At 34.7% G+C, this 20,829-nt stretch overlaps 1 protein-coding gene across 3 annotated transcripts in view; it reads right to left on the bottom strand.

Annotated features, from left to right (window-relative positions):
• Window positions 1-285: 285 nt before the first annotated feature.
• LOC106870551 (protein orai-2) overlaps window positions 286-20,829 on the bottom strand; it is a 62,976-nt gene continuing 42,432 nt past the window's right edge. For all 3 annotated transcript variants that reach the window (XM_014916786.3, XM_014916861.3, XM_014916712.3), the window contains one exon: window positions 286-11,102. In XM_014916786.3, coding sequence (XP_014772272.1) covers window positions 10,596-11,102 — 507 coding nt within the window. In that variant the 3' untranslated portion in view covers window positions 286-10,595. The remainder of the gene's footprint in view (window positions 11,103-20,829) is intronic.

The following is a 20,829-nucleotide window of genomic DNA, read 5'->3' as shown; positions in this document are numbered from 1 at the left end:
AACCCCAGCACTTGACTGCTACATTATTTTATTGACCCAAGAAGGAAAAGAATAACAAAGTGAACACCAACAGTATTTGAACACAACATAAAAAGGATATATAATTATTACCACAATGCATTTTGTCTGATGTTTTACTAAATCTATCAATCCACAGATTTTGAGTTATGAATAATAATAATATAAACTATTTTTTTTTTTAATGTAAGTGTTAAAAATAAAAATAAAAAAAACATGCCCCACCCACCTTGCTTTTAATGCAACAATTAAAGAATAATACATAAGCAGTTTTATCAGCATTGTCTCTTTTATTCATATTTGTAGAAAACTTTCAGTTTGCACCTTTCCTACACCATTTAATGTGAGTGTAACAAAGAAGGAAAAGGACTAATGATTGCTCGGGAATCAGTGAGTTTGTTTTGCTTTATGAAAGACGTATTAATAATCAATTGAGATTGTACACATTGCTCTGTTTTTAAATAAAGATATTTTCACTTTGGCACAAGGCCACACAAATTTGTTGGGAATAGGAATATTATAGTCAATCGAACTGGCCCAGTATATATAACCAGTAACTTGCTTGTTAGGTCCAGATGGACAAAAAAAAAAAAAAAAAAAAAAAGAAAAGAAAAAGTCATATTCAGTGGGATTTGAATACAGGATATACAGAAATGTAACTGAACACCACCAGGCATTTTCACCAATACACTATTATTTCTACCATGGACAACCATTTATAATTTTTATATAAAATAACGAGCCATTGTTTTAAGTAATACGAATTTAGTGCTGTATTAATAATAATCTAAAACTGCATTAGGAAAATGCAATGATAGTTTTAATTATTTTTTTCAATATTGATTTCAATTTAATATGAAGGAGATAATGAAAAAAATGAATGAATCTATTTATTGAAATAAATGTATAAACATTTGTTTAATCCATTATTTGATGGAATATTATTACAACTTTAAACAGATGGATGCATTATTTATTATATGATCAAAAGCGTAAATAAAGAAAACTCTTTGCAAAAATAAAATAGTAATAAAATTCAAAATGTATATGTATTTTGGTTAATGAGGAAAAAAAAAAAAGGACCTTTCTTTTACATCTTTTTTTTTTTTCAGAGCAAAAATGACACAAATATCTTTTTTTTTTCTTTTTAAGAAATAATAAAAGGAAATGAAAGGAATCCATATACAAACAAATATAACTAAAGATTTCATTATATTTTCTCATTGTCGTTGGTACATTTGAAAAAATTCAGCAATGGAAAATTGTTACCACCATCAATGTTATTTTTGATGATCCTTTATGGCAATCATAATAACTTGATATTATCTTATCAGAGTGATCTTGTGTAATAATTGTTTCTAACACACAACACAATGTCTGAAATTTGGAGGGAGGAAGAGTAGTCAATTACACTGACACCAGCACATAAATAGTATTTTATACATTTGACACTGGAGAGATGAAAGGCAAAGTGAACTTTAATGAGATTTGAACTCAGAACATAAAAACCCAGAAGGAAGGTATTTTCTCCAGTGCTTTAATGATTCAGCCAATCCTCTTGCCTTTTGATCTTGTGAAATAACATATCCAAGACTGTATCATACAGCCAGAGAATAGCTCAGCTATAATTAGTTACTCTCTCTCTCTCTCTCTTACACACACACGCATACACTCACTCAAGCTTAATATAAAGGACAGGCTGAAGGGTAAGTGAAGACCAGCTCCTAATGTTTCATAAATTATAAACGTTTCTTACACAGGCGCAAGGCCAGATATTTTTGGAGAGTGAGGACTTCATGGATTACAGTACTTACTTGACTGATACTTTATCTTACAAAGTTGATTTCATCGGGATTTGAATTCAGAATATAAAGAACCAGAAGAATTACTACAAGACTATTTTGTCTGATTCTCTTACTAAAGATTCTACCAGTTGACAGGCCATTTTTCAAAAAATTACTATAACAAAGAAGTGTATACTGCTCTTGCAATGAAACAGTGTGAGTGAAGAAAAGGACAGCATTTGTGAGACAAATGACACAAGTTTGAAAAAAGAAAAAAGTGTTTAAAAAGGCAAGGTCAGGGTGGGGTAATAAAGACAAAAAATAAATACCACAAAAAGAAAAAAATTATGACACAGCTTTAAAAGCACTCGTTATATCAATGGGTAATAAAAACTGAAGACGACAAAGATTAACATTTTATTTTACATAATTACTCACAATTTATAAGACTAACAGTACCAGCCCTCCCCTCTTACAGACTTTTTCCACCTAGAATTAAAAAAAACCATTCTAAATATATATGATATGAAAGTTGTTAGATATGTAGATAATGCAATTAGAAAAGGTTGGTTATACAGTCATATTCCCACACATACATACACATGTACATATGTATATAAGTATGAATACAAATATATATATATATATATATATATATATATATATATATATATTACACACACACACACACACACACACAAATACTTATGTATACATGTATTTGCACACTCTGTAACGTAGTTGGCACTAAAAAGGACGTCCAGCTCTAGAAATCATGTTAAAGCAGGCATTGGAGCTTAGCACAGCTTTCTAGCTTGTTGGTTCCTGTTGAACCATCCAACTCATGCCAGCATGAAAAAGGGATATTAAATGATAATGGTGATAACATATATATATATATATGATAGGCACAGGTACGGCTGTGTAGTTAGGAAGCTTGCTTCTCTACCACATGGTTTCAGGTTCAGTCCCACTGCATAGCACCTTGGGAAAGTGTCTTCAACTATAGCCCCAGGCTGATAAAAGCTTTGGTAGTAGATATTGTTGACAAAAGCTGAAAGAAGTTCATTGTGTGCATATGAATGAATGAATGAATGAATGAATGAAGGAATGTGTGTGTGTGTGTGAATGCATCCTCAGCTTGATATTATGTGATACTTGTGAGTATTGTATCATACAAGTTGTGCCAACTGTTTTCAATCTTCCAGGAAAAAACGTGTGACCATGTCAAAATGTTACCTTGTTTGGAAACAGGTGGCAATAGGAAGGGCATCCAGCCATAGAAAAAATCTACCTCAATGAATTCCACCAGAACTATGCAAGCATGAAGAATTGGACATTAAAATGATGATGGTGGTGATGATGATACACACATGCATGCAAAATGAATATCCATTAATTAACAATATTGAATATATAGACAGGTACACTCATTCAGCTAGTTCATAATACTGGCAAATTATTGAGCATCAGAAAATAGGGACTCACTGATAATGATATTGAAAGAAAACTATAAAAGTATACACACATACACACACATGTAACATAACAATTTGACGACAGCTTAGCTGGTTAAACTTTGAAGTGACTGTCAACAACAATCTTGTTTCAGAATGATAATTTTGTACTCAACAAAAGTATAGAATAACCCATGAGATTAATCTAAAATTGTCTTTATTATAACTGAACATAAAAAAAAAATATTAAGATATATATATATATATATGGGAGGTCATCCAGCAGCAGAAACCATGCCAAGGGTGGCGAGCTGGCAGAAACGTTAGCACGCGGGGCGAAATGCTTAGCGGTATTCCCTGTCTTTACATTCTGAGTTCAAATTTCGCCGAGGTCGACTTAGCCTTTCATCCTTTCGGGGGTCGATTAAATAAGTACCAGTTATGCACTGGAGTCAATGTAATCAACTTAATCCCTTTGTCTGTCCTTGTTTGTTCCCCCCTGTGTGTAGCCCCTTGTGGGCAGTAAAGAAATAAGAAACAATGCTAAAGCAGACATTGGAGTTTGGCACAGTTCTCTGGCTTGCCTGTCTCTGTCAATTTTTCAACCCATGCCAGCATGGAAAAGTGGATGATGATGATGATGATGATATATATATATATATATATATATATATATATATATATATACACATAGATATGTATAATAACTCTCATACTACAGGATATAGAATTAACAACCTCATGATAGGAGAATGGTAGTCTGTAGAATGAGGGAAGACAGTGATATAAGTGTAAAGGTATAACAAAAAAAAAAAAAACTCTTCTATAATAAAACATTTTAGAAGCATAAGAATGAACAGAATAGCAATCTGCATAGCCAGAGATCTGAAATAGAAAATATATATATAATACTCAAGAAGTTCTGGCATTGGTGTGGGGGGGAGGAGAACTGTAAAGTATAATTCTTGTAGGGAGCATCCATAACGCAATAGAGAGGGACATGACTGTGAGATTACAAAACTTGCTGTGCAACCAGGTGGTTCCAGGTTCAATCTCACTGTTCAACACCTTGGGCAAGTATTTTCTACTATAGCCTTAGACTGACCAATGCTTTGAGTGGATTTGGTAGATGGAAACTCTGAGGAAGCTAATCATATATATATATGTATGTATGTATGTATGCATGGATGGATGGATGTGTGCGTGCGTGCGTGCGTGCGTGCGTGCGTGTGTGTGTGTGTGTTTGTGTTTGTCCCACACCGTAACTTAACAAGCAGTGTTGGTATGTTTACATCCTTGTCATTTAACGGTTCGGCAAAAGAGAACAACAGAATGAATACCAGACTTGAAAAAATAAGTACTGTGGACAAAACTCCTCAAGGTGGTACCGCAACATCACTGTCATACAATGACTGAAACAAGTAAAAGATAGAAAATGTAATCTAAAATATTGGACAAATTAGAAGAATGATTTATAATAATACTAATTGATTGTTTTTAATTTAGGTATAAGGCCAGCAATTTTGAAGTGTCAGAGTTAATCCATACCACCAACACTTCCCCAACCCCAAATTTAACTTGTACTTTACTTTACTGATCCCAGAAGTATGAAAGACAAAGCTGAGTTCGGCAGGATTTGAACTCAGAATTTAAAGAGCAAGAAGAAATACCACAAAGCATTTTAACTAATCCTCTAATAATTCCGCCAATCCACCATTTTTACTCCCCCTTCTCTTCCTACTACTACTACTACTACTACTACTACTACTACTACTACTACTACTACTACTAATAATAATAATAATAATAATAATAATAATAATAATAATAATAATAATAATAATAATAATAATAATAATCTGAAAGTTGTTGACAATGAATAGAATGCACCACCCTAAGGTAGATGTGGAACAACTTTATTTGCCAAGAAAAGAGGATGGCTATTAAATCTTACAACTTGAATAGTCACTGAAAACATTTATTTGAAAAACTCTGATGACTAGATGCTAAAACTTATCTTAAAGCATGGAAACAAGAAAATCTCATATTCAGTAACAAAAGAGGCAAGGAAATATCTAAGTGAATTCCAAATACAGCAAGTTCCAGAATTAGATGAACTGGGAACAAGCACAGAAAAAGCTAAATGCATGAAAACCCTTGTTACAAATGCTGCCTTGAATATTCTCACTGATAAATGGAAAGATAAACCACTCAATGGCCAATACCCAAAGAGAGCTTACAATGTTGATGTTGATAAAACTCTTGCCCATCAATGATCAGTGTTTTCTGGCTTAGAATTAGAAACAGAAAGGTTTATCATAGCAACCCAGGATCAATACCTACCTGCAAGAAGCTACCAAGGCAACATCTTAAAGAGCAGCAGTAGCCCAACATGTCATGTATGTAAACAGCAGACTGAAACCATTGATCATATTCTCTCCATGTGCAGCCTTCTTGTACCCTCACAGAGTATCTCAAAAGGCATGAGAATGGCACCACAGTATATTCACTGGGTAACTTGCAAGGATCATGATAAAAAATAATAGTAACACAAACCACCCGCAAAGCTTGAAAATGATAAAATCTTATTATGGAACTTTTCTGTTCAAACTGACAAAATGGTAGATGCAAGTTCACCTGACATTATATTGAAGGATTTCAGACAAAAATTATGCCTGCTCATTGATATAAATCTGTCAAGACCTACCAAAAATTTGAGCAAATATAAAGATCTTTGAAATAGAAATTGGCAAAATGTGGAAACTCAAGACTAGAACAATACCTGTTGCCATTGGTGACCTCAGAATGATACCAAAAGGGACTGATTGTTTCCTTTCTCAGATTCCAGTAAATTAAAAAATAGAAGAAATGAAAAAAAATAGTGCCCAGGGGAACTGCTCATATCCTACGAAAAAATACTATGTAGTTTCAAAAACATTTTAATCTGTAAACATTATCAAAAGTAATTTTAAATGTACATAATAGCAAACACCTTTTACTGTCATTTTAAGATCACACTATCATCTTATCACCAAACTACTTTTAAGAACTTTTAGTTTTCTCTAGAACAATACTTTGTCCAAATCCAAAAACATGGCACAACAACCCTAGTCACAACACTGACTTGAACTTGTATCTTGAGGTCTCTGGATGAGACTTGGAACCAACATGTGTAACGACAAAACAAAATCATAAAATAATAATTATATATTTATTATATTATTATAAAAATATAATAAAATAATAACCCTTTCTACTATATGTACAAGGCCTGAAATTTTGGGAAATTACATCAACCCCAGTGCTTGACTGGTACTTTTCTCATCGACCCTGAAATGATGAAATGCAAAGTCAACCTCAGCAGAATTTGATCTCAGAATATAAAAACAGACAAAATACCACCAAGCAGTGCAGCCGACGTGCAAACAATTCTGTCAGCTCGTTGCCTTAATAATAATAATAATAATAATAATAATAATCCTTTCTATTATAGGCACAAGGCCTGAAGATTTGGGGGAGGGGACTAGGTGACTACATCGACCCCAGAATTTTACTGGTACTTAATTTATTGACCCTGAAAAAATGAAAGGCAAACTCATCCCCAGTGGAATTTGAACTCAGAATGTAGCAATGGGTGAAATACTGCTAAGCATTTTGCCTGGCATGCTAATGATTCTGCCAGCTCGCGCCACCTTTCATATAATCATAATAATAATAATAATAATAATAATAATAATGATTTCAAATTTTGGCACATGGCCTGCAATTTCAAAGGAGGGGGTAAGTCAATTAGGTTGACCTCATTGTTCAGCTGGTACTTATTTTATCAACCCTGAAAGAATGAAAGGGTTGGAATTTGAACTTAGAATGTAAAGATGAATGAACATTTTGCGGGGTGTGCTATCAATTTGAGGAAGAAGAGGAGGAAGAGGAGGGGGAGAAGAGGAGGAAGAGGAGGGGGAGAAGAGGAGGAAGAGGAGGGAGAGAAGAGGAGGAAGAGGAGGGGGAGAAGAGGAGGGGAGGAGGAGGAGGAGGATTATTCTTTCTACTATGGGCACAAGACTTGAAATTTGAGGGGAGGTGACTACTTGATTACATCATGCCTACTGCTCCACTGGTACTTATTTTATTGACCTCAAAAGGATGAAAGGCCATGGTGAAATTCAAACTCAGAATGTACAGTCAAAAGAAATGCCACTAAGCATTTTGTCCAGTGTGCTAATGATTCTGCCAACTTGCTATCTTGATGATGATGAAAATATTTTCTAATTTAGGAAGAAGGTTACAAGTTTGTAAGGATGGGGTGTAGAAAATGGTAATGTACTTATATGTTATTGGTCCCTATTTTATCAACCCTGAAAAGTTGCAAGTGAAAATGAGACATATAAAGATTTGATTCAGAATTCAAAGTGAAACATGAATAAATGCTGAGTCTTTAATTCAAACAATCTCCAAATAAAATTTTACCCACACCTTTGAGTAATTCAATAGATTAAATTTATTAATTAAAATGTGAGTTATTTCTTAACTACTCACAAGGGGTTATTAATTAACATGTGAGTATTCATTCAACTTGTGAATGCTTGTATTTGCATGTATAAAACACATACACATGTATGTATGTATATATGTATGTATGTACGTATGTATATGTGTGTGTGTGTGTATTTATGCATATGTATATATATGTGTATATATATATATATATATATATATATATATATATACTTTATTTAAAAGCAGCAGAAATATAACAAAAGACTGTTACTCGGAGTTTCACGTTCCCGTTCATCGGACAGTTTTGTTTTCTAACAAAACTGTCCGATGAACAGGAACGTGAAACTCCGACGAGCAACAGTCTTTTGTTATATTTCTGCTACTTTTAAATAAAGCATATTACTCTACCTCTGGTATTTGAGTACTCTTTTTTCCACCTTGTTGCACATTTTATGTGCTTACTCCGGTATATATATATATATATATATATATATATATATATATATAGTTTATGTCATGAGAATTTAGAAACTTTAAGAGAACATGAAATAATTCAGTTTTAACTGTAGAATTCAAAATATGTAAAACTATAAACAATAGCAGGTAAAGATTTTGAAAAGAAAATGGATTTTTAACCAAATATTTGCAAGATTTAATTTATAACTTAATCTACTTAGAATTCTACAGCTAAAAATAAATTTTATGTATACACACACACACACATAATCAAAAGATAAGAAAGACTTAGGCCAGCTTCAGTTTTTTTCATGTAATTATGATATATTAGATACCATTCTCAACAGAGCAATATGACAGAGGGAGGAGAGAAAGAGAAAGAATGAGAGAAAATAGGGAGAAATAAGAAGGAATGAAGAGGAGAGAAATAATGAGGGTAGAGGGTGAGATTAGAGAGGGATAAAATAAATTAAAGGTGTATTAAATTGAAAACTTTAAAAACTGTAAGTTTTTTTTTAATACAAGAGCTTTTATATTGATCCCCCCCCCCACACACACACTTTATTACTACCAACTATTTTATCGATCATAAAACAGGGTAAAAATCAAAGTATAACTTAGCAGGATTTGAACTTGAAACCAAAACCAGTGCAGAGCATTTCAGTTTCTTCAGCTTAATTAAATAATTCCTGTTTAGTATAAATCAGTGATTTACCACTTAAAAAAATGATACCCTAGATCTGGACAAGTAAGAAGTACGTGAAGTGTTGGAATTCAAGTTTTCTCTCTACAGTTATAAAGAAGAATAGTAGGTATTTAATAAAAATGATTATACAAGATCAGGATTCTGTGAGAATTGCACCAAATCGTGATGGATATGAAATCTGATGATCTACTCCATGTACCACCAGCTGTCACTCCCAAGTAAATATGACTTGCAAGTGACATATGCCATGTTTTGCTCATTGTTTTAGATGTCTATGTAGTTGCAAGCAGAGATAGATACCTTCTTGGTCCCTTCCCCTTGAGCCTGTAGAACATCCAAGGTGTGGCTGGTAGAGGCTGAGAGAGAGCGTCAGACATACAGTTGCTAACCGGCACCGGGATGGTTCTCAATACAGCTGAGTAGTCCAGAGCAATGTGGAATGAAGTGCCTTTCTCAAGGACACAATTTGCTACACGGCCCAGGAATTGAAGCCATAACAGTATAGTCATGATTGTAATCATCCTCCTAACCATTAGGCCACACAGTGTCACTACTCCAAATATATTCTGTACTTTACCAAGACTAAGATTTGTTGGTTCTGATAACATAATTACTTGTAGTTATACACTAGTTGGTTACTTACAACCATTCTTTACAAAGACTGGAGGTTGTTGCTCATCCAGAAAAAATTTTAATAAAAAGTTTGGTGCTGGATGAGATTAAACCATAATTAGCTGAACTAAACCACTCCAAGAAGTGTGTGCACGTGCGCGCACACACTCCAAGAGGTGTGTGTGCACGCGTGCACACGCACTAACACACACACACACACATACAAATACAAGCTGTATAGTTAAGAAAAAATAGTAATTCTTTCAATTTAAAAACCAATCAATCATTTTTCTTTATTTTCACATAGCTCTTTCTATTATATATAGACATCATGAAAAATATATACACATATCTATTTATATATATATATATATATTTTATGAAAATATAAATCATTTGCATCACTGCAACTTTCAACATGGAGTATTCAATCCATTAAAAAAGGAAAAAAGAAAGCAAGATATACACACACATATGTGTGTGCACACAAATATACATATATATGTGTGTGTGTATATATATATATATATATATATATATATATATACATATATAAATCATAACAGTTCCAAGACAATATAAACTATTTTCTGAAGTATATAAATTCTCTCTCTCTCTCTCTCTCTTTCTATGTCTATCTGTGTTTGTCTGTCTGTCTGTATCTCTCTCTCTCTCTTTCTCTCTCACAAAGACACACAATTCAGAAAGCAGTTTAGAAAGTATATTTCTAGACCAAAATCACTTTTCTCATCTCATAAAAAGATAATGATAAAATAATTTTAAAAAAATTTTTTTTAAATATATAAAAATATGAATAATAAAAACAAAATAAACAAAAAATATATAAACTAATAATAATAACAATAACAACAATAAAAGCTTGTGGAAGAAATAAATACCATCATGAGTATATCACAATGTAGTTTCATATTACAATGGCATGGTTAACCACTTCTTAAAGATAGATTGCATTTATGGTAGAATTTTACAATCCATAGCATCCAGAACATTTTAGTAGGTGGTAGGTAATCAAAAGAGAAAAATAAAATAAAGCAGTTAACAATCTCAAGGTGATACTCGACCAGGAGTGATTGGTAAAGATATGTCTTGGTCTATCTTGATGACAAGTTCTTTCAATTCTTGTAGTTCTCTTTCAGTGTGTTCATACTTGTGAGCGACCAAGCGCTTGTAGAAGTGAATTCCAAATATAATAAATAGAATCAAAACTGGAATGACAAGTGCTGTGGATGCCATAGCCGCGTTAACGCTAGGTTTATAGAACTTAACCCAAGACAATATTGCAATTTCAACAAGAAACAGCAAAGTTCCCAGACCAGTGGAGAATCCCCAAGCCATTTCTATATACCATCGCATCTTTTCATGTGGGGATTCTTTCACAGCAGAGAAAGAATTCATGTTACTCACAGCCTCAATATTAGGAAGTATGCATGTACTGATCATCAGAGCTATTAAATGGACAGCAACAAGTAACGTTGTGCAGACACTAAACGCAACTAGAAGACAGTCTGGCAATGGTGATTTTTCTTCAAATTGTATTTCAACCATAGCAACCTGAGGTAAAAGAAAATATTAAAAAAAACAAAGATGTATTAATACACAAGAACATATCTTACAACTTAATTAAAATGAACATTTTGTACTTTAAAGACAAATAAATTAGATTTTCTTTTCTGAAAGATTTAGCATTTAAAGTAGTGGTTCTCAACCGTTTTTTTGCCTAGGGACCCCATTGATTCCTATTTTACTCTACTGGACCCTAATAAATATTCGATGTTTAAAAAAAGTCCCACTGTATTTTTATAATTAAATATTATTGTGAATTGTATAACAAACATAATTAAAATATTTTGTTTATTGTACAAGTATAACCAATTTATTGCACATAAATTTTAACAGTAAAATCTTACGTGAATCCCCAAGGTCCATGTGAACCCTGGTTGAGAACCAGTGATTTAAAGACTATGAAAGACTACCTATTTTTGCAAACTGGCTGGGACTAGTTTTGATGACATTAGCATTTGGCAGCTGTAAAATTCATACTAGCTTCATTCCTTGCAAGCTTATGTATGTCCTCAGCAGTCACAGCTCATGTTTCACTGCCATGTAGCATGGCTGTTCACACACATGTCATACAATCTACCTTTTACTCTGAGCAAGAGGCCCTTTGTCACCAGCAGAGGTAGGAGTTCTCTGAACTTTTCCCAGGCTATTCTTATTCTAGCTGCTACACTCTCAGAGCATCCACCCCAACTACTGACTTGGTCACCTAGGTAACAGAAGCTATCAACTACTTCTAGTTTTTCTCCCTGGAGTGTGGCAAAGGTTTTTTTCTGCACATTTTCAGTGTTTATTGCCCCTGAGCATTTGCCACACACAAAAACTAACTTCCTAGTTAACCTTCCTTTGATATTGCTGCACCTCTTATGTGTCTATAGCTTACACTGGGTACATCTTATGGAGTTTCTACCTATGCCTTTTCTACAGATCGAGGAGGTCCATCTACCTGAAGGGGTTTGTGTTTTATCTACCTTCCTACTTATTAGGACATTGGTTTTTGCTAGATTGACTCCAAGGTCCTTTGATTCTGGATCTTGCTTCCACACCTGAAACTTCTCTAGTTCTTATAGTGACCCAGCTATTAGAGCAAGGTCATCAGCATAGAGAAGCTCCCAGGGGCATCCTGTCTTGAATTCCTCTGTTATTGCCTGGAGGACTTTGAATAAGAGGGGGATGAGGACTGATCCTTGGTGGACCCTACCTCTACCCAGAATTCTTCACTGTACTCATTGCCAATGCTCACATTTCTGACAGCATCCCTGTACATGGCTTGCACAGCTCTCACTAACCATTAATCTATTCCTAGTTTCCACATTGACCACCAGATAAGGGATCAGGGGACCCTGTCAAAGGCTTTCTCCATGTCAACAAAAGCCAGGTACAGACGTTTATCTTTGGCTAGGTATTTCTCTCTCACCAGAAACAGAGCATCAGTGGTGCTTTTCCCTGGCACGAACCCAAACTGCATCTCATCTAAACTAACACTCTCCCTAATTAGTTGGACTATGACACTTTCTGTGACTTTCATTACCTGATCCAACAACTTGATGCCTCTGTAATTATTTGTATCTAATGCATCACCTTTACCTTTGTAGCAGCTGACTATGGTGCTGCTACATCAGTCACTGGATATGACTCCATGTATCACCTGATTGACCATATGGGTGACTAAACTATAGCCAATACCACCAGATATTTTAAGCATCTCTGCAGTGATTCCTGATGGCTCAGGGCTTTCCCTGTCTTCATACCCTTAATTGCTTTATCTACCAAGCTACTGTCAATTTGGATAGCTGGTCCCTCTGTTGGGTCAACATTCAGTAGACTCTCTTTCTCTCATTCATTCTCTTCATTTAGCAACTTTTCATAGTGGCATCTCCAAGTCTCTCTCTTTGTAGCCTCATTAAATACAAGTGAACCATCATCCATGCGGACACGTTTCTCTCCTACGACATCACAATTCTCTCTCATACACTGTCTTGCAACATGAAACACTTCAAGTCTTTGGTCCTCATGACGCAGAACATTGGCAAATTTTTTCTTATCTGCTTCCCCTCTAGCTAAGTAAACCTGTCTCCTGGTTTCCCTTCTAGCAATCTGATACAATTCCCTGCTACCACCGTTCTTCCAGTCCTTCCATGCCTGTTTCTTTTCTCTAATGGTCCTGTCAACTACATTGTTCCACCACCACGTTACCTTGGGTCGAGAGGGGACTTTGCACCATCCACAGATCTGGTCAGTTACCCTCAACAGGTTTTCCCGTAGGAACCTCCACTTGTCTTCCACATCATGTGATGCTATACCCTCCTCTATTTCGTCCAAAGCTTTGAGTAATACGTCTCTAAATCTCTGTCTGTTCACAGGATCCTTAAGCTTCCAGATCCTTCTTCATGCTGGTCGTCTTCTGTGCATCCATTTAGCCCTCATCCTGAAGTCGCTAACTACTAATCTATGTTGTGGGGTGCATTCTTCACCTGGGATAGTTTTGGCATTTATAAGTAGCCATCTTTCCTGTTTCCTGGCGAGGATGTAGTCAATTTGACTATAGTATCCACCAGATTGGGAGATGAATGGGTGACTGGCAGGTTTCCTGAAGTTAGTATTACAAATCATAAGATCATTTGCATCACAGAACTCCAGCAGTCTGGTTCCCTTCCCATTGCAGGAACCAAAACCATAGCCTTCATGTATGTCATGGAAGCCCCCTGCATGTTGTCTAACATGCCCATATATATATACATACTTATATAAGTTAGGATATTATAACACTTATATATACATATGCATCCATACGTACCTATACAAATACATATAAATATATATATACATATGTTGTTGGCACTCCGTCGCTTACGACGTCGAGGGTTCCAGTTGATCCGATCAACGGAACAGCCTGCTCGTGAAATTAACGTGCAAGTGGCTGAGCACTCCACAGACACATATAACTTTAACGTAGTTCTCGGGGATATTCAACGTGACACAGTGTGACAAGGCTGACCCTTTGAAATACAGGCACAACAGAAACAGGAAGTAAGAGTGAGAGAAAGTTGTGGTGAAAGAGTACAGCAGGGTTCGCCACCATCCCCTGCCGGAGCCTCGTGCAGCTTTTAGGTGTTTTTGCTCAATAAACACTCACAACGCCCGGTCTGGGAATCGAAACCGCGATCCTATGACCACGAGTCCGCTGCCCTAGCCACTGGGCCATTGCGCCTCCATATACCTATGTACGCATGCATAAATATGCACACATATACGTGTAACAGGTTGAATGTGGATTCGTCCTTCAATGGTAGTGGTTTCCTAAGAGACTTCTTAACATTGATTCTTCATACTTTGCTGAGAGTTTACTGGTGTAAATTAGTGACGATATGAAAAGTAGTATTAGAATACTAAGTGTATGATTAATTTATGGAGTGAAGCTCCACAAATCTAATCATATCAGTCAAAAATGGAGGCGACAAGATGTTAAAAAGTTGTAAGAATAGAGATATCTCTATTCTTAACAACGACTTTGTAAGTATATACAACCTTAATTGTCATATTTCCATTTGAATTACCACTTTTTCCTCATCTTCTCCTTCATTATACTTTCATCCTACCTTAATACAGATCTTGAGTAAACAAGAGTCCTTAATCCACTTCCACTTCATTCTTTTTAATTCTTCCCCCTCTCCCTATATTTTCATAAATGACTTTATTAACTTTCTAGTATAAGCTTTACAAACATAATTTTTTAAAGCTAAACTTTCTTCATCTGTTTATGATTATTTATAAAAAATACCAACAATTGTTTTCAACAATTAGATTCAATTTACATTAGATAACATTTTCTCATTGGACATTTCTCTAACTTACTCGCCCTATGCAGCATATATGGAGATTTAATTAGCAAATCTACACTAATCTATAGAGAGAGTGTTATCGATATCTCTATATTTATACATTCCTCTAACCATTCATCCGTTAGTTGTAGTTTAATATTTGACATGACTCCCATCACTATCACACACAGATAAAAACAGACAAACATGAAACTCGCAGATCCAACTTCTCAGCTCTTTCTTTAAGTTCCTATTATTATTTTCTCTCTGAACTGATGAGTACTATGATAATTTTCAAACCCAAATATGAATTTATATCTATGCATGAAACAATTGTATGCATGAATAAACTTCTTACAACTCTTTAACATCTTATCTCCTTTACTCTTGACAAATATGACCAGATTTGTAGAACTTCATTCCATAAATCAATCATACACTTAATATTCTATATATATATACATATACATGTATAATAATATTAGGGAAAAAATCCAAATTTACAGGGAAAAATTCAATTTAATTTATCAAAATTAAATTAAATTTCACAATATATAATATATAAAATATATAATTTAGAGAAAAAAACCCACAATTATTTAATTCATCCAAGAAAATCCACAATCACATATAGAAAATTTTAATAAGTAAATACACTAAAAAGACCTATAATAAAAATCAAAGAAGTACAAAGTAATAAATATTAAAATAGTAAAAATGACTACACGTGTTTCATAACCATATTTTCAAATAGAAAATTAAAAAATAAAATAAAAAATAAAATTGATTCAAAATAAATCGTTCGAAAATCAATTCTATTCAAAAATATAGTTAATCGTCAAGTCAAAATACAACAATAATAATAAAATCAATGTATATATATTGACTAACAATAATTATCAAATGAATTTATATAAGCAATACTTATTTTACCAATAAATAAAAGAAAACCATTTTGCAATATTACTGAAAATAAATGCAATACTTATCTTATCCAAGCTTTAGTTTAAACTAAAATTTTAAACATTATACATTTAACTTAGCGTTTATTAGAATTAAGTCGCATGAAAATATGGTGTAAATAAAAGTAATAGAATAAAGAGATATATAAATATGTATTTAAGTTTTTTTTATAAAAGCAAAATGTATTTTAGCTGTAATCATAATAAAAAATTAACTGTATTATAAACATTTACTGGAAAATTTTAAATTCTAAATAATTATAATGTCTAATAAATTAAAACTAAAATACATAAATTAGATAATATACATGAAAGAAGCTAAAACACTATAAATTAATGTTCCTCTGTTCTCCTTCTTGTTGACTCCAACTTATTCAATTATCTATTCCCACACTACAAAAGACCCCAACGCAAATCTGGCAGTAGGCATAATAGTACTACTGGATAATACTGTGTGAAATCTGAAGGTCGACGAGCTTTATACTGTATTCATCTACATTCTTAACAGACTATAACCTAACTATATATAAATATATAACTATATATTTATATGTGTGTGTGTGTATATATATATATATATATATATATATATATATATATATATATATATATATATATAGTATCTTCTCTTTGTTTCAATCACTGGAATGTGACCATGCTGGGGTACCACCTTGAAGGGTTTAGTTGAACAGATAAATCTTAGTACTGTAGATATTTTTTTGTTTTTTGTTAAATCCGGTACTTATTCTATTGGTCACACTTTGCAAAACTGATTACAGGGACGTAAACAACCCAAAACTTATTGAGCAGTGGTTGGAGACAAACACAAATACACACACACACACACATATAATGGGCTTCTGAAGTTGTCATCCACTAGATCCACTCACAAGGCTTTGGTCAGCCTAGGGCTATAGTAGACGACACCCTAGTAGACCTGGAACCATGTGGATGGGAAGCAAGCTTTTTACGACATGGCTGCACTAGCACCTATATTCTTTTATTTGTTGCAGTCATTTGACTGCGGCCATTCTGGAGCACTGCCTTTAGTCTAACAAATCAATCCCCAAACTTTTAAGCCTAGTACTTATTCTATCAGTCTCTTTTGCTGAACTGCTAAGTTACGGGGACATAAACACAGCAACATTAATTGTCAAGTGATGGTGGGAGGACAAACACAGACACACAAACATACACACACACACACACATATATGACAGGCTTCTTTCAGTTTCCATCTACCAAATCCACTCACAAGGCTATAGTCAGCCCAAGGCTATAGTAGAAGACACTTGCCCAAGGTACTACACAGTAAGACTGAACCTGGACCCATGTGGTTCGTAAGCAAGCTACTTACCACACTGCCACTCCTGTTATATTTGGGGATGATCATTTTTTTTTGTCAATTAACCACACGCACAATTTACTTAGTCTTCACTTCATCTTTATTCTTATTCTTATTTTAGTATCATATAAAAAAAATAATAACCATAGCAATTTAGGACTATATAAACCATAGACATTACTTGCAAGCAAGTATGAATTGGTAGCATGTTCCATACTTTTGCTAATTGTTTTAGATGTCTATCTGGTCATGAGTATAGACAAACACATTCTTGGCCCTCCCGCCTATTGAAACAGTGAAATATCATGAGTGTGGCAGCTGGAGGAAGAGACGGTTCCATCAACACTTGGATGGAACTTATTTGCAGCTGGGTAGCAGCATGAAAAGAAGCAACTGGTCCAACACAAAACCTGGTCCATGAATTAATCCCTGATCCTATTATCATGAGCTAAATGTCGTCAAAACTAGGCCATGCATCTTTGTATACACATATAACCAACATATCTAATACCTTCCATATCACAACTAAAGTGTTAAACCTTAGACAAGAATACAAAAGTGGCTGTGTGGTAAGTAGCTTGCTTACCAACCACATGGTTCCGGGATCAGTCCCACTGAGCGACACCTTGGGCAAGTGTCTTCTACTATAGCCTCGGGCCGACCAAACCCTTGTGAGTGGATTTGGTAGACGGAAACTGAAAGAAACCCATCTATATATATATATATGTATGTGTGTATGTGTGTGTATATGTTTGTGTGTCTGTGTTTGTCCCCCCAACATTGCTTGACAACAGAAGCTGGTGTGTTTACATCCCCTGTAACTTAGCGGTTCAGCAAAAGATACCGGTAGAATAAGTACTAGGCTTACAAAGAATAAGTCCTGGAGGTCGATTTGCTTGACTAAAGGCAGTGCTCCAGCATGGCCACAGTCAAATGACTGAAACAAGTAAAAGAATAAAAGAATACTATGTATATCATCATATCTAACACTATTAGTATTATAATAACTAAAATATTAAGCATTAGGCAAGATACACAACTCTAGTATAAATAGACCAACATACAGCTTCGATCATATTATGAGACAGAACACAACAGAAGAGATAAGAGGTAAAACTTCTATGAGGAGAAAATATTTAATGAAGAATATGGTGATGTGGTACCTAGGTGTATTGTGTTAATGTAGAATATAGTGCAGAAAGAAAGAGAGATAAACCACCACAAGGATAAGACGCTAGTCCATCACAAGTAACATCACCAGATGATTTTATGGTATCTAGGAAGCCTAGAGTAATGTAGAGTATAGTGTTGTGTACAAAAACACAAAAGGAAGTATGGGACACCAGTCTAACACAGGTAACATTATCAGATGATCCGGTTGTATCTAGGCGGACTGTAGTATTATAGAATATAGTGTTGTGTACAGAAACACAAAGGAAAGGATGAGAAGTAAACTTGCACCAGGATAAGATACCAAACTATCACAGGTAATACCAGGTTTATCTCTCATCATGGGGCTGTGAGTAACGAGAGTCATATGCTGTATCACGCCCTCCCCCAATATCTCAGGATGTATGCCACCACCTGCATTAAGGCGTGGTCATCATATTGAAACTCTCAATGAAGAGGAGGACCTGGGGAGAAAGAAGTATGCATGTTCCAGTCTTATATGGTCCTCACCTCCCAAGAGTGACTGCCCAAGAATTGTGGCCTCCACAGCTCTCTGCATTTGAACCTCTTGGACTGCCATGTCTGGAGAACTGGACAGCAACCTCACAGTTGCTGTCCAGTCTCACTTGTTCCTGGTATGCAGTTGCTTTTTTTGCCACATCAAACCTGTCATTAGCACTGACAGCAGTTTGTTGGTTGGTTGTTTTTTTTATATATATTACTACTCAAACATGTGCCATTTTTTTTTTTAGAGTATGATGCTTTTTAAATTTTTTTTACTTAGTGTTTTTGTTTTTCTTTTGTGTTTAGTTTTGCTCTTGGTTGCTGCATGCACCTAGTATATTTCAGTGCTAACATACCCGACACATACATTTATAATAAAAACCAGTGCAATAATAATAAACAAGTTTAGTCTGCTTTATTACATACAGCTGTGAAATCATTCAACCGTAAAACCACAGCAAAAGTTACTGTGCAAAACAACAGAATTTCAAAATACCACCGACTATGCAAATAAACAATTTGGATATTTGAGGAGGGAAGTAAGTGGTTGTGCTGCAACATAGGAGGAAAGAGTCTGGTGTCACATGTGGGAAACCCATCATAATCAACAAGCAGTCTCACATTCCTGATTATGCAATTCATTTCAAGTTGAACATCAGGTTAACTAGTAATATGGTTGTTACTGTTTAGCTCCATGTGAATGCTGGTCAAGCAGACTTATGATCAAAGGGAATTTCAACTGTGACCAGCTGATCTTTTAAGAGGTGTGTGCTATAACTACAATCTCTCATGTATCCTTCCCTTTTATTTATTTATTTTTTTTTTTTGTAAAATAGCAGGATGTGATTTGAGAGAGACTTAGATGTTATTTCTAGTGAACTGAATAACCACATAAGCTCATATATAACAAAGAAAAGTAGAGCTGGTGTGGAAGTAGAGATGTTAGAATGTATAGAAGAATAGATACAAACATAATATTTGCATCATCATCATCATCATCGTTTAACGTCCGCTTTCCATGCTAGCATGGGTTGGACGATTTGACTGAGGACTCGTGAAACCAGATGGCTACACCAGGTTCCAATCTGATTTGGCAGGGTTTCTACAGCTGGATGCCCTTCCTAACGCCAACATTTGCAAATTATGGAAATTATTTAAACAACGTAAGTAGACTTTGTAATGATATAAATGTAGCAAAGATATTTATTCTGTCATAACCAACTAATGTCTAGATTTTGCAGAAAGCTGTGATGTTAGTAAGAAGTTTACGGAGAGTTGTTTATAGTACAGAAAAACAACATGGAGTGTGCTTTACAAAGAAAACTGTTAAAAGACGTGTGTGCATATATACATAAATACATTACAAATATACATACATACAGGCACAGGTATGGCTGTGTTATTAAGAAGCTTGCTTCCCAACCATTTGGTTCCATGTGCAGACCCACCGTGACACCTTGAGCAAGTGTCTTCAACTATAGCTGCAGGCCGGTCAAAGCCTTGTGAGTTTGAATTGGTAAACAGAAAGAAGCCCATCATCATGTGTGTGTATGTATACATGAGTCGGTGTCTCCTAGTTTTGATATCACATAATTGCTGGAAACGAGTGTTACTGTTGTACATTGTCCTTAATCTAGATTTCCATGGAAATATGCCTGGTCATAGGAAATATTACCTTCCTTCAAAACAGGTGAGGGTTGGTGACAGGAAGGGCATCCAGCAGTTGAATATCTGTCTCAGCAAATTTTGCCTCATGCAAATTTGGAAAAGTGGACGTTAATATGATGATGATGACGATGATGATGATGATGATGATGATATATAACAATCAAAAGTCTATGAAAAATTGCTCATGGCAAAGAAAGACAATACAAAATGTACTTTTGAAAGGAAACTTTTAAAAGGCAGTTGGCAAGAAC

The sequence above is a fragment of the Octopus bimaculoides genome, chromosome Z (genome assembly GCF_046866305.1).
Source record: "Octopus bimaculoides isolate indiv1 chromosome Z, ASM4686630v1, whole genome shotgun sequence".
NCBI classification, from domain to species: Eukaryota; Metazoa; Mollusca; class Cephalopoda; order Octopoda; family Octopodidae; genus Octopus; species Octopus bimaculoides.
The sequence above is the reverse complement of the archived record's forward strand: the minus strand, read 5'-3'. Positions and strand labels throughout refer to the sequence as shown.